The 12,500-nt window shown below is 46.4% G+C and overlaps 1 protein-coding gene and 2 long non-coding RNA genes across 3 annotated transcripts in view; 1 reads left to right on the top strand and 2 right to left on the bottom strand.

Moving 5' to 3' along the window:
* The window catches only part of LOC118382663 (guanine nucleotide exchange factor for Rab-3A-like), a 37,114-nt gene extending 36,487 nt beyond the window's left edge, over positions 1-627 (top strand). Inside the window, exons 11-12 of the mRNA XM_052466771.1 lie at positions 278-344; positions 528-627. Of these exons, the coding sequence (XP_052322731.1) occupies positions 278-344; positions 528-571 (111 nt within the window). The 3' untranslated portion in view covers positions 572-627. The remainder of the gene's footprint in view (positions 1-277; positions 345-527) is intronic.
* An 819-nt stretch (positions 628-1,446) lies between these two features.
* LOC127908495 (uncharacterized) lies at positions 1,447-4,193 on the bottom strand. The gene is made up of 9 exons (XR_008067432.1): positions 4,133-4,193; positions 3,685-3,848; positions 3,562-3,643; positions 2,232-2,265; positions 2,120-2,160; positions 1,959-2,081; positions 1,839-1,879; positions 1,653-1,710; positions 1,447-1,583 (listed from the first exon to the last, which is right to left on the bottom strand). It is a non-coding gene; the product is annotated as an uncharacterized LOC127908495 (long non-coding RNA).
* Positions 4,194-8,484: 4,291 nt separating this feature from the next.
* On the bottom strand, positions 8,485-9,176 carry LOC127908511 (uncharacterized). Its single transcript, XR_008067524.1, has 3 exons — positions 9,001-9,176; positions 8,796-8,929; positions 8,485-8,583 (listed from the first exon to the last, which is right to left on the bottom strand). It is a non-coding gene; the product is annotated as an uncharacterized LOC127908511 (long non-coding RNA).
* Positions 9,177-12,500: the final 3,324 nt, after the last annotated feature.

Genomic DNA, 12,500 nt, shown 5'->3' with positions numbered 1-12,500 from the left:
CATTGCAGAACTTTTATTTTGAAATTGTGAAACCCGTTTATCATTGCAGAACTTTTATTTTGAAATTGTGAAACCCGTTTATCATTGCAGAACTTTTATTTTGAAATTTTATTTTGAAATTGTGAAACCCGTTTATCATTGCAGAACTTTTATTTTGAAATTGTGAAACCCGTTTATCATTGCAGAACTTTTATTTTGAAATTGTGAAACCCGTTTATCATTGCAGAACTTTTATTTTGAAATTGTGAAACCCGTTTCTCATTCCCAACCCCTCCAGATAACAGCGGTGTGTGATTTCTTCACCTATATCCGCTACATACAGCAGGGCCTGGTCAGACATGATGGTAAGTGTGGCGTCCTTCCTCTTTAACAGATAAACACTGAGGTCAACAATGGGACCCATTTTTAACAGTGCTCTCTCCTGGCATTTACATTCCTCTTTTGTCAATGTAGACAGCAAATCTGTCTGGTGTTCTGAAACCCTTTCAACTAATGAAACCCTAATGTATTTGACCCCTGACCCCCAGCGGAACAGATGTTCTGGGAAGTGACGCGTCTGAGGAGGAGATGACTGTGGCCAAGCTGGGCTTCTACCTCACAGACACAGACCAGGGATAGAGGACAGACAGAGGAGACATCACCGTTAGCCCTGGGTCATGTTCATTGGGCACACCGTAGCAACTAAAAAGAAACGTTGTGCTTGACAGACCGTTTTTTTTGTTTTGTTTTGCAAGCGCCTCGTATTGGACAAGTTCAAGATATTACCACCCGTTTAGGGGCGCTTTCTTCCGTTTTCATGCCTACTGAACACGACCCTGGGCTTAGAAAGACAAAGAGATACCAGCTGTACAGAACCGAGATCACCAGTACCCCTTTTTTACACTGTCCTGATAATCCAACCCCAAAAATCCACTGGGCTGGAGTGTGAAAAGTCCTCAGCTAGCCACGGTGAACACAGAAACCAGATCACGGATCTTATTGAGTAGGAGAGCCATTTTCAAGTGTGTCTGACGAGAAGCAGAAATGCTACAGCAAATATGACACCATTTAGCAATTAGATTAGATTAGATTAGTCTCGTAACAAATCAGCCCGATCTGGCGAGCTACACGGTAGAGGAAACATTTTTTTTGTAGCAAAACAGAATGTAAGCTTGTGAGATCAGTAGAGTTCGTACGATGCTAGCAGTTAGAGCTATGTACTTTATAAACTAGCACAATATTATAACACAACCACAAAGACATACAATAAATAGCATCTTTTAAAGGACAGTAGCGTATATGTGAAAATGTATCAATATACCATAGAAACTCTTGTTATTACTACGTAAAATTGACAAGTGGTTACACAGCTGATCTTAGTTGGCACAGATTGAAACTATATACGCATGTGTCATGCTGCCACGGAAACACTAGTATGGGTTTAATCCTAACTGGTCTGGTTAATCACACAGATCTTTTTAAGTTGGAGTTCTGACCAATAGAGAACTATGCTGCTCACTTTTCATTCTAACAGCTGTCATGTGGTACCTGTGTACCAGTCCTGCATGTTGTCTCATCTCCTCTCACCTTAACAACCAGACTACCTGTTGTCGTCTCCTCAACAACCAGACTACGTGTTTTGGCGTCTCCTCTCACCTTAACAACCAGACTACGTACGTGTTGTCGTCTCCTCTCACCTTAACAACCAGACTACGTACGTGTTGTCGTCTCCTCACCTTAACAATCAGACTACGTACGTGTTGTAAATCTCCTCTCACCTTAACAACCAGACTACGTACGTGTTGTCGTCTCCTCTCACCTTAACAACCAGACTACGTGGTGTTGTCGTCTCCTCTCACCTCAACAACCAGACTACGTACGTGTTGTCGTCTCCTCTCACCTTAACAACCAGACTACGTCGTGTTTGTCGCCTCTCTCACCTTAACAGCAGACTACGTGTTTGCCCTGTCTCCTCTCACCTTAACAACCAGACTACGTACGTGTTGTCGTCTCCTCTCACCTTAACAACCAGACTACGTACGTGTTGTCGTCTCCTCTCACCTTAACAACCAGACTACGTACGTGTTGTCATCTCCTCTCACCTTAACCAGACTACGTACGTGTTGTCGTCTCCTCTCACCTTAACAACCAGACTACGTACGTGTTGTCGTCTCCTCTCACCTTAACAGCAGACTACGTCGTGTTGTCGTCTCCTCAACAACAGACTACGTACGTTTGTCGTCTCCTCTCACCTTAACAACCAGACTACGTACGTGTTGTCGTCTCCTCAACAACCAGACTACGTGTTTTGTCGTCTCCTCTCACCTTAACAACCAGACTACGTGCGTTTGTCGTCTCCTCTCACCTTAACAACCAGACTACGACTACGTACGTGTTGTCGTCTCCTCTCACCTTAACAACCAGACTACGTGGCGTCGTCTCCTCTCACGTGTTGTTGTCGTCTCCTCTCACCTTAACAACCAGACTACGTACGTGTTGTCGTCTCCTCTCACCTTAACAACCAGACTACGTCGTGTTGTCGTCTCCTCTCACCTTAACAACCAGACTACGCCGTGTTGTCGTCTCCTCTCACCTTAACAACCAGATCTCCTCTCAATTAACACGTGTTGTTGTCGTCTCCTCTCACCTTAACAGCAGACTACGTACGTGTTGTCTCTCCTCTCACCTTAACAACCAGACTACGTACGTGTTGTCGTCTCCTCTCACCTTAACAACCAGACTAAAATACGTGTTGTCGTCTCCTCTCACCTTAACAACCCGAGGGCGTGTTGTAAGTCTCCTCTCACCTCAACAACAGTGCGTGTTTGTCGTCTCCTCTCACCTTAACAACCAGACCCTTTACATTTTACATTTAAGTCATTTAGCAGTCTTATCCAGTTACAAATTGGACTACGTCGTCCTCTCACCTTAACAACCAGACTACGTCGTGTTGTCGTCTCCTCTCACCTTAACAACCAGACTACGACTACGTGTGTTGTCGTCTCCTCTCACCTCCACCTTAACAGCAGACTACGTACGTGTTGTCGTCTCCTCTCACCTCAACAGCACGTGTTTGTCGTCTCCTCTCACCTCAACAACCAGACTACGTTTACACATTTACATTTTAAGTCATTGCTCTCTTATCCAACAACTTACAGACTACGTAAAACGTATTTGTCGTCTCCTCTCAACTTAACAACCACTACGTACGTGTTGTCGTCTCCTCTCACCTTAACAACCAGACTACGTGCGTGTTTGTAGTCTCCTCTCACCTTAACAACCAGACTACGTCGTGTTGTCGTCTCCTCTCAACAACCAAACTTAACACCTTAACCAGACTACGTACGTGTTGTGGTCTCCTCTCACCTTAACAACCCAGACTCATGCAGTGTTGTGTCTCCCTCTCAGCAACCAGACTACGTGCAGTGTTGTTGTCGTCTCCTCTCACCTCAACAACCAGACTACGTGCGTGTTGTCGTCTCCTCTCAACAACCAAACTCAACAACCAGACTACGTACGTGTTGTCGTCTCCTCTCACCTACGTAACAACCAGACTACGTACGTGTTGTCGTCTCCTCTCACCTTAACAACCAGACTACGTACGTGTTGTCGTCTCCTCTCACCTCAACAACCAGACTACGTACGTGTTGTCGTCTCCTCTCACCTCAACAACCAGACTACGTGCGTGTTGTCGTCTCCTCTCACCTCAACAACCAGACTACGTACGTGTTGTCGTCTCCTCTCACCTTAACAACCAGACTACGTACGTGTTGTCGTCTCCTCTCACCTCAACAACCAGACTACGTACGTGTTGTCGTCTCCTCTCACCTTAACAACCAGACTACGTACGTGTTGTCGTCTCCTCTCACCTCAACAACCAAACTACGTACGTGTTGTCTCTCCTCTCACCTCAACAACCAGACTACGTACGTGTTGTCGTCTCCTCTCACCTTAACAACCGGGCCTAACATCACGTGTTGTCTAATTCTCCTCTCACACCTCAACAACCAGACTACGTAGTGTTGTCGTCTCCTCTCACCTTAACAACCAGACTACGTACGTGTTGTCGTGTCCTCTCAACAACCCAAACTCGACCGTGTTGTCGTCTCTCACCTTAACAATAGTTTCGTGCATTGGTGTGTCTCCCTCTCACCTTAACAACCAGACTACGTACGTGTTGTCGTCTCCTCTCACCTTAACAACCAGACTACGTCATAAATTGTTGTCGTCTCCTCAACTGTGGGCTAAATGCGTGTTGTCGTCTCTCAACAACAGACTACGTGCGTGTTTAATGATCTCCTCTCAACTTAGCCAAGCTAATGTGTTGTAGTCTCCTCTCACCTTAACAACCAGACTACGTGCGTGTTGTGAAGTCTCCTCTCACCTGCCTTAACAACCATGGAATATGCGTGTTGCCTTAACCCTGATAGATTCTTGCACTACGTTGTAAATGCCTTGCATGGCTTATATAGGAAAGACACCTTCGACTGAGAATGGGTTATGGAAGGGAAGTATTCACTCAGTGTGGATTTAATTTTTTTTTTTAAATAAATAGCTGAGTCTGTTTTAGTACAAACCAGTTCAGAAGTTGTGTGTTGCAGGTAATATATGCCATTTAGCAGACGCTTTTATCCAAAGCGACTTACAGTCATGTGTGCATACATTCTACGTATGGGTGGTCCCGGGAATCGAACCCACTACCCTGGCGTTACAAGCGCCATGCTCTACCAACTGAGCTACAGAAGGACCATGAAGTAAATAGCAGTGATCTGAAATATCCTCGTCTTCACTCTGGATACTCAGACCGCTTAGCAACGACTATCCTATAAATTAAGAATCCAGTTTTAACATAACGGAGTTATAAACCAATCGTAGACGACTAAGCAATACGTCCCCCCTTTTTCCCCCTTCCTCCTCCCTGATACCACCCATTTTTATTCACAGCTTTAAAATAACTGTCGTTTTGGGAGAGAAAACAGTTGTAAATGATTGCAGTATGTTATGCTCAACCTTAGTTGTAAAATCGCACTCCTGTACATTTACATTTACATTTAAGTCATTTAGCAGACGCTCTTATCCAGAGCGACTTACAAATTGGTGCATTCACCTTATGACATCCAGTGGAACAGCCACTTTACAATAGTGCATCTGTAAAATGGTATTGAAATTGCACTCCAGGTCGTGTATGATAAATGATGTTTAAAGCCAATAAGTGACCATGAAGTGTGTCGCTCTGCGTGGATCCATAGCCAACAGTGTGTACAGGGGGTGTGTTTGTGTTCTACAACTCTAAAACACCTATAGTGTTGATATTAGCCATATCCTGCATGAAAATATATTTATCAAACTTTTAAATGAAGAATTATCGGAAGTCTGAAAGTGCAATTAAAGCTTTTGTTCTTACAGCCGCGTTATGAGTTTGGAATCCTTGACTTATTATGCCAATAAAACAACACGCATCATCTTGAGATTGATAGAAACATACACTGACTGGACAAAATATTAAGAACACCTGCTATTTCTGTGAGATTGACCAGGTGAAGGCTATGATCCCTGAGTGATTGTCACCTGTTAAAACCACTTTATATCAGTGTAGATGAAGGGGAGATGGGTTAAAGAAGGATTTTTCTTTTTTTTTAAGCCCTGAGACAGGGATTGTCTATGTGTCTTGGAACGGGGCACCGGTTTGTGTCAAGAACTGCAATGTTGCTGTTTTCTCTCTACACTAAACAGTTTCCCGTGTGAATCAAAGAATGGCCTACCACCCAAAGGACCTCCAGCAACTTTAACAATTGTGGAGCATTGTTGTCAGCGTCCCTGTGGAACGCACTGAGCCAGTCGAGACAAAAGACCCAACATCTGTGTGTTGTCTGGCGCGGTTATAGTCTCTTGAGTCTGCAAATGATATAACCTTTAAAATAATTAATTTGCTGCTAGATGTCACAGAAATGAACTTCTATTTGTTATGTGAAAAATGCCATGTTCTCCATTTTATTGGTGCCTTTATGGACCCCCACTATTTTGAAGGAGTATTTTCCTCCAAGAAGCCCTGTCTGGGTAGCCTACAAATCATGTCACATGTAAAAGCCTTCGGTACAAATGTAAGGTAGCCTTTTTCCCTAGCAAGAGGAACAAGGCAACAGACTTCCTGGTGCAGTGTTGTCAGCACGCGTATCCTGCCCTCTCATTGGCTAGAATGTTACCACCTGATCTCACTTGCCTTTACTCACCCGAGGACATGTATTTTCATTGCTTGCCAGTCCTCAAGTATCTGGCTTACTCAAATAGATCATCTTTTCCTCGAAGACCCTCCTCACTCACAGTTGTTGCTGGAATGGGTTTAAGGGAGGGAATATGGAGCTCCCAGCATCCTGGGAATGTTCCAGACTCACTACATTGTAGATGCCTGGCTGATCATACAGCGCCTGGACAGGTGTTGAACTTATCAAGCTAACTACGTCATATATATATATATATATACTATAGATGTATATATATATATATCTAATATATATACATAGATATAGATAGATATATAGATATATATATATATAGATAGATATAGATAGATATAGATATATATAGATAGATAGATAGATATAGATAGATATATATAGGATATAGATAGATATATATAGATATTCGTAAAACCCTGGAATGAGTTGGTGTGTCCAAACTTTTGACTGATGTGTGTATGTGAATGTATATGTGAATATATATGTGTATATGTATGTATGTATATATATATATATATATATATATATATATGAGCAATATACATACAGTGCCTTCAGAAAGTATTCATACCCCTCTGTACTCAATATGACATTTTCTTATTAATTTGTCAAACATTTTAAAAAACATAATTCCACTTTGACATTATGTGGTATTGTATGTAGGTCAGTGACCCAAAACCTCAAATTTTAAATTCAGGCTGCTGACAACAAAATGTGGAGAAAAAAAGTCAAGATGTTTGAACTCTGTAGCTGTAGACGTCTGACCTCGCAAACATAAAATTCTGCATGCAAGCACGACTGCAATATAGTCGGCCTGAAACTGGGCCATAGTTGAGAATTGCAGTGGAGTCAGAAAAGCTGTTCCAGGAACATGCTTTCCGGATGCTAATGGATTATTGCTCAGAGTTTTAAGCACTTCAAACACTATAACACTAAATTCCCCCAAACAAAGGAGTGACGTACTGTATCCTTAATGCAGCTAATGAATTCAACGTCGTAAATTAACTTCATTCAGAGGTTAACATAGCATATCTTGTATTATTTTAGAAGTCATTCTGTCCAACTTGAAGTGGTATTCTCATCCATGGTGATAACGATCGGTATAAATGTGGTCTAAAATAGGGTTGCTTGAATCATCTGAAAAAACAATTAAGTATTTTTTTTAAGGTTACATTGATATTTTCAAGATATAATGTATGTCACATTTTAGTGTAGTGAAATAATATCTGATTCATCTTTTTTATGCAATCAGCTCTGAAGTACCTTCTACAACAGGCCAGTATCATCAACATGCAGACATACACCCCCAACCACCGGTCATCAGCTCTGCTGTACCTTCTACAACAGGCCAGTATCATCAACATGACAACCACACCCCCAACCACCGGTCATCAGCTCTGCTGTACAGCTACACAACAGGCCAGTATCATCAACATGACAACCACACCCCAACCACCGGTCATCAGCTCTGCTGTACCTTCTACAACAGGCCAGTATCATCAACATGACAACCACACCCCCAACCACCGGTCATCAGCTCTGCTGTACCTTCTACAACAGGCCAGTATCATCAACATGACAACCAACCCCAACCACGGTCATCAGCTCTGCTGTACCTTCTACAACAGGCCAGTATCATCAACATGACAACCACACCCCCAACCACCGGTCATCAGCTCTGCTGTACCTTCTACAACAGGCCAGTATCATCAACATGACAACCACGCACAACCACCCGATCAGCTCTGAAGTACCTTCTACAGCAGGTAAATATCACATCAACATGACAACCACACCCCTGATTCATCAGCGGTCATCAGCTCTGCTGTATTTTATTTTTGATTATCCATGCTACTACAACAGGCCAGTATCATCAACATGACAACCACACCCCCCCAGCCACCGGTCTCAGCTCTGCTGTACCTTCTACAACAGGCCCAGTATCATCAAAACATGACAACCACACACCCCAACCATCAACATGACAGCCCACCCCCAACCACCGCTCTGCTGTACCTTCTAAACAGGCCAGTATCATCAACATGACAACCACACCCCCAACCACGGTCATCAGCTCTGCTGTACCTTCTACAACAGGCCAGTATCATCAACATGACAGCCACACCCCAACCACCGGTCATCAGCTCTGCTGTACCTTCTACAACAGGCCAGTATCATCAACATGACAACCACACCCCCAACCACCGGTCATCAGCTCTGCTGTGCAGCTACTACAACAGGCCAGTATCATCAACATGACAACCACCCCCAACCACCGGTCATCAGCTCTGAAGTACCTTCTACAACAGGCCAGTATCATCAACATGACAACCACACCCCCAACCACCGGTCATCAGCTCTGAAGTACCTTCTACAACAGGCCATATCATCAACATGACATGCCACCCCCAACCACCGGTCATCAGCTCTGCTGTACCTTCACAACAGGCCCAGTATCATCAACATGACAGCCACACCCCCAACCACCGGTCATCAGCTCTGCTGTACCTTCTGCAACAGGCCAGTATCATCAACATGACAGCCACACCCCCCAACCACCGGTCATCAGCTCTGCTGTACCTTCTACAACAGGCCAGTATCATCAACATGACAACCACACCCCCAACCACCGGTCATCAGCTCTGCTGTACCTTCTACAACAGGCCAGTATCATCAACATGACAACCACACCCCCAACCACCGCTCTGCTGTACCTTCTACAACAGGCCCAGTATCATCAACATGACAACCACACCCCCAACCACCGGTCATCAGCTCTGAGTACCTTCTACAACAGGCCAGTATCATCAACATGACAACCACACCCCCAACCACCGGTCATCAGCTCTGCTGTACCTTCTACAACAGGCCAGTATCATCAACATGACAACCACACCCCCAACCACCGGTCATCAGCTCTGCTGTACCTTCTACAACAGGCCAGTATCATCAACATGACAACCAAACCCCAACCACGGTCATCAGCTCTGCTGTACCTTCTACAACAGGCCAGTATCATCAACATGACAACCACACCCCCAACCACCGGTCATCAGCTCTGCTGTACCTTCTACAACAGGCCAGTATCATCAACATGACAACCACACCCCCCAACCACCGGTCATCAGCTCTGCTGTACCTTCTACAACAGGCCAGTATCATCAACATGACAACCACACCCCCAACCACCGGTCATCAGCTCTGCTGTACCTTCTACAACAGGCCAGTATCATCAACATGACAACCACACCCCCAACCACCGTTCATCAGCTCTGCTGTACCTTCTACAACAGGCCAGTATCATCAACATGACAACCACACCCCCAACCACGGTCATCAGCTGTAAATTACCTTCTACAACAGGCCAGTATCATCAACATGACAACCACACCCCCCAACCACCGGTCATCAGCTCTGCTGTACCTTCTACAAACAGGCCAGTATCATCAACATGACAACCACACCCCCAACCACCGGTCATCAGCTCTGCTGTACCTTCTACAACAGGCCAGTATCATCAACATGACAACCACACCCCCAACCACCCGCTCTGCTGTACCTTCTACAACTGTCCAGTATCATCAACATGACAACCACACCCCCAACCACCGGTCATCAGCTCTGCTGTACCTTCTACAACAGGCCAGTATCATCAACATGACAACCACACCCCCAACCACCGGTCATCAGCTCTGCTGTACCTTCTACAACAGGCCAGTATCATCAACATGACAACCACACCCCCAACCACCGGTCATCAGCTCTGCTGTACCTTCTACAACAGGCCAGTATCATCAACATGACAACCAAACCCCCCAACCACCGGTCATCAGCTCTGCTGTACCTTCTACAACAGGCCAGTATCATCAACACTGACAACCACACCCCCAACCACCGGTCATCAGCTCTGCTGTACCTTCTACAACAGGCCAGTATCATCAACATGACAACCACACCCCCAACCACGGTCATCAGCTCTGCTGTACCTTCTACAACAGGCCAGTATCATCAACATGACAACCACACCCCCAACCACCGGTCATCAGCTCTGAAGTACCTTCTACAACAGGCCAGTATCATCAACATGACAACCACACCCCCAACCACCGGTCATCAGCTCTGAGTACCTTCTACAACAGGCCAGTATCATCAACATGACAACCACACCCCCAACCACGGTCATCAGCTCTGAAGTACCTTCTACAACAGGCCAGTATCATCAACATGACAACCACACCCCCAACCACCGGTCATCAGCTCTGCTGTACCTTCTACAACAGGCCAGTATCATCAACATGACAACCACACCCCAACCACCGGTCATCAGCTCTGCTGTACCTTCTACAACAGGCCAGTATCATCAACATGACAGCCACACCCCCAACCACCGGTCATCAGCTCTGAAGTACCTTCTACAACAGGCCAGTATCATCAACATGACAACCACACCCCAACCACCGGTCATCAGCTCTGCTGTACCTTCTACAACAGGCCAGTATCATCAACATGACAACCACACCCCCAACCACCGTCCATCAGCTCTGCTGTACCTTCTACAACAGGCCAGTATCATCAACATGACAGCAAACCCCAACCACCGGTCATCAGCTCTGCTGTACCTTCTGTACCTCTGCTGTACAAAAATGTCTTGGGGGTGGCTCACAGGGAGTATGGCTATGCCAGTTAGGAGACCTGCGCAAACTCCCGTGCTTGCCGGGGGCTAGAGAGACTGGGCAGGCACCGTGTTATGCTATGGAGCACCACGGTGTCTCCAGTGCGGGTGCATAGCCCAGTGCGGTTCATACCAGCCCTTCGTATTGGCCGGGCTAGAGTGGGCATCGAGCCAGGTAAGGTTGGGCAGGCTCGGTGCTCAAGAGCTCCAGTGCGCCTGCACGGTCCGGTCTATCCATAGCCACCTCCACACACCAGTCCTCCTGTGGCAGCTCCCCGCACCAGGCTTCCTGTGCGTGTCACCGGTCCAGTACTACCAGTGCCAGCACCACGCACCAGGCCTTCAGTGCGCCTCGCCTGTCTAGCGCTATCAGAGCCTTTCCTCCTCTCAGCGCTGCTGGAGTCTCCACCTGTTCAGCGCAGCCAGAGCCTTTCTCCTCTCCTGCGCTGCCGGGAGTCTCCCGCCTGTTCAGCGCAGCCAGAGCCTTCCTCCTCTACAGCCAGAGCTGTCAGTCTGAGCTGTCAGTCTGCATGGAGCAGCCAGAGCTGCCAGTTTGCATGGAGCTGCCAGTCTGCCAGGATCTGCCAGTCAGCCATGATCTTCCAGATCTGCCAGTCAACCAGACTCTTCCAGATCCGCCCAGTCAACCAGACTCTTCCAGATCCGCCAGTCAACCAGACTCTTCCAGATCCGCCAGTCAACCAGACTCTTCCAGATCCGCCAGTCAACCAGACTCTTCCAGATCCGCCAGTCAACCAGACTCTTCCAGATCCCCCAGCCAGCCAGGATCTGCCGGATAACTACCTGACTGAGCTTCCCTCAGTGCAGAGCTGCCCCTCAGTGCAGAGCTGCCCCCTCAGTCCCGAGCTGCCCCTCAGTCCAGTGGGGTTCTGGGTGAGGACTACTAGGCCATGGTCGGCGGCGAGGGTGGACTATCCCAGGACGCGAGGGGCGGAACTAAGACATTGATGGAATGGGGTCCACGTCCCGAGCCGGGAGCCACCACCATGGACAGACGCCCTCACCCGGACCCTCCCTATTGTTTTGATGTGCGTCCGGAGTCCGCACCTTAGGGGGGCTTCTGTCATCGCCCTGGTCAAGTAATGTATGTTTGTCTTCATTTATTTGGTCAGGCCAGGGTGTGACATGGGTTATTGTGGTGCGTTTTTGTCATGGGGTTTTGTGGGGTGTCTAGCATGATCTATGGCTGCCTGAGGCGGTTCTCAATCAGAGTCAGGTGATTATCGTGTAGTCTCTGATTGGGAACCATATTTAGGCAGCCATATTCTTTGAGTGTTTCGTGGGTGATTGTTCCTGTCTCTGTGTTAGTTGTCACCAGATAGGCTGTATAGGTTTTCTTGTTACGTTTGTTGTTTTTGTATTGTTCGTGTTTTCTTTTATTAAAGATGTATCAAACTAACCACGCTGCATTTTGGTCTTACTCTCCTTCAACGGAAGAAAGCCGTTACAAACTAACCCAACTAGCTGTTTTGCCTGCTGGGTTCTAGCCCAGATATATGCTTAACCAATGTTAAGTAGCTCAATCTAGTCATGTCATTTATTTTTAGCTGCTCTGTCCAATGGCGAGCACTACAGCATCCGTACACGTCACA

Source organism: Oncorhynchus keta, chromosome 17, assembly GCF_023373465.1.
Source record: "Oncorhynchus keta strain PuntledgeMale-10-30-2019 chromosome 17, Oket_V2, whole genome shotgun sequence".
Classification (NCBI taxonomy): domain Eukaryota; kingdom Metazoa; phylum Chordata; class Actinopteri; order Salmoniformes; family Salmonidae; genus Oncorhynchus; species Oncorhynchus keta.
This window is presented reverse-complemented; position numbering and strand designations above follow the sequence as displayed.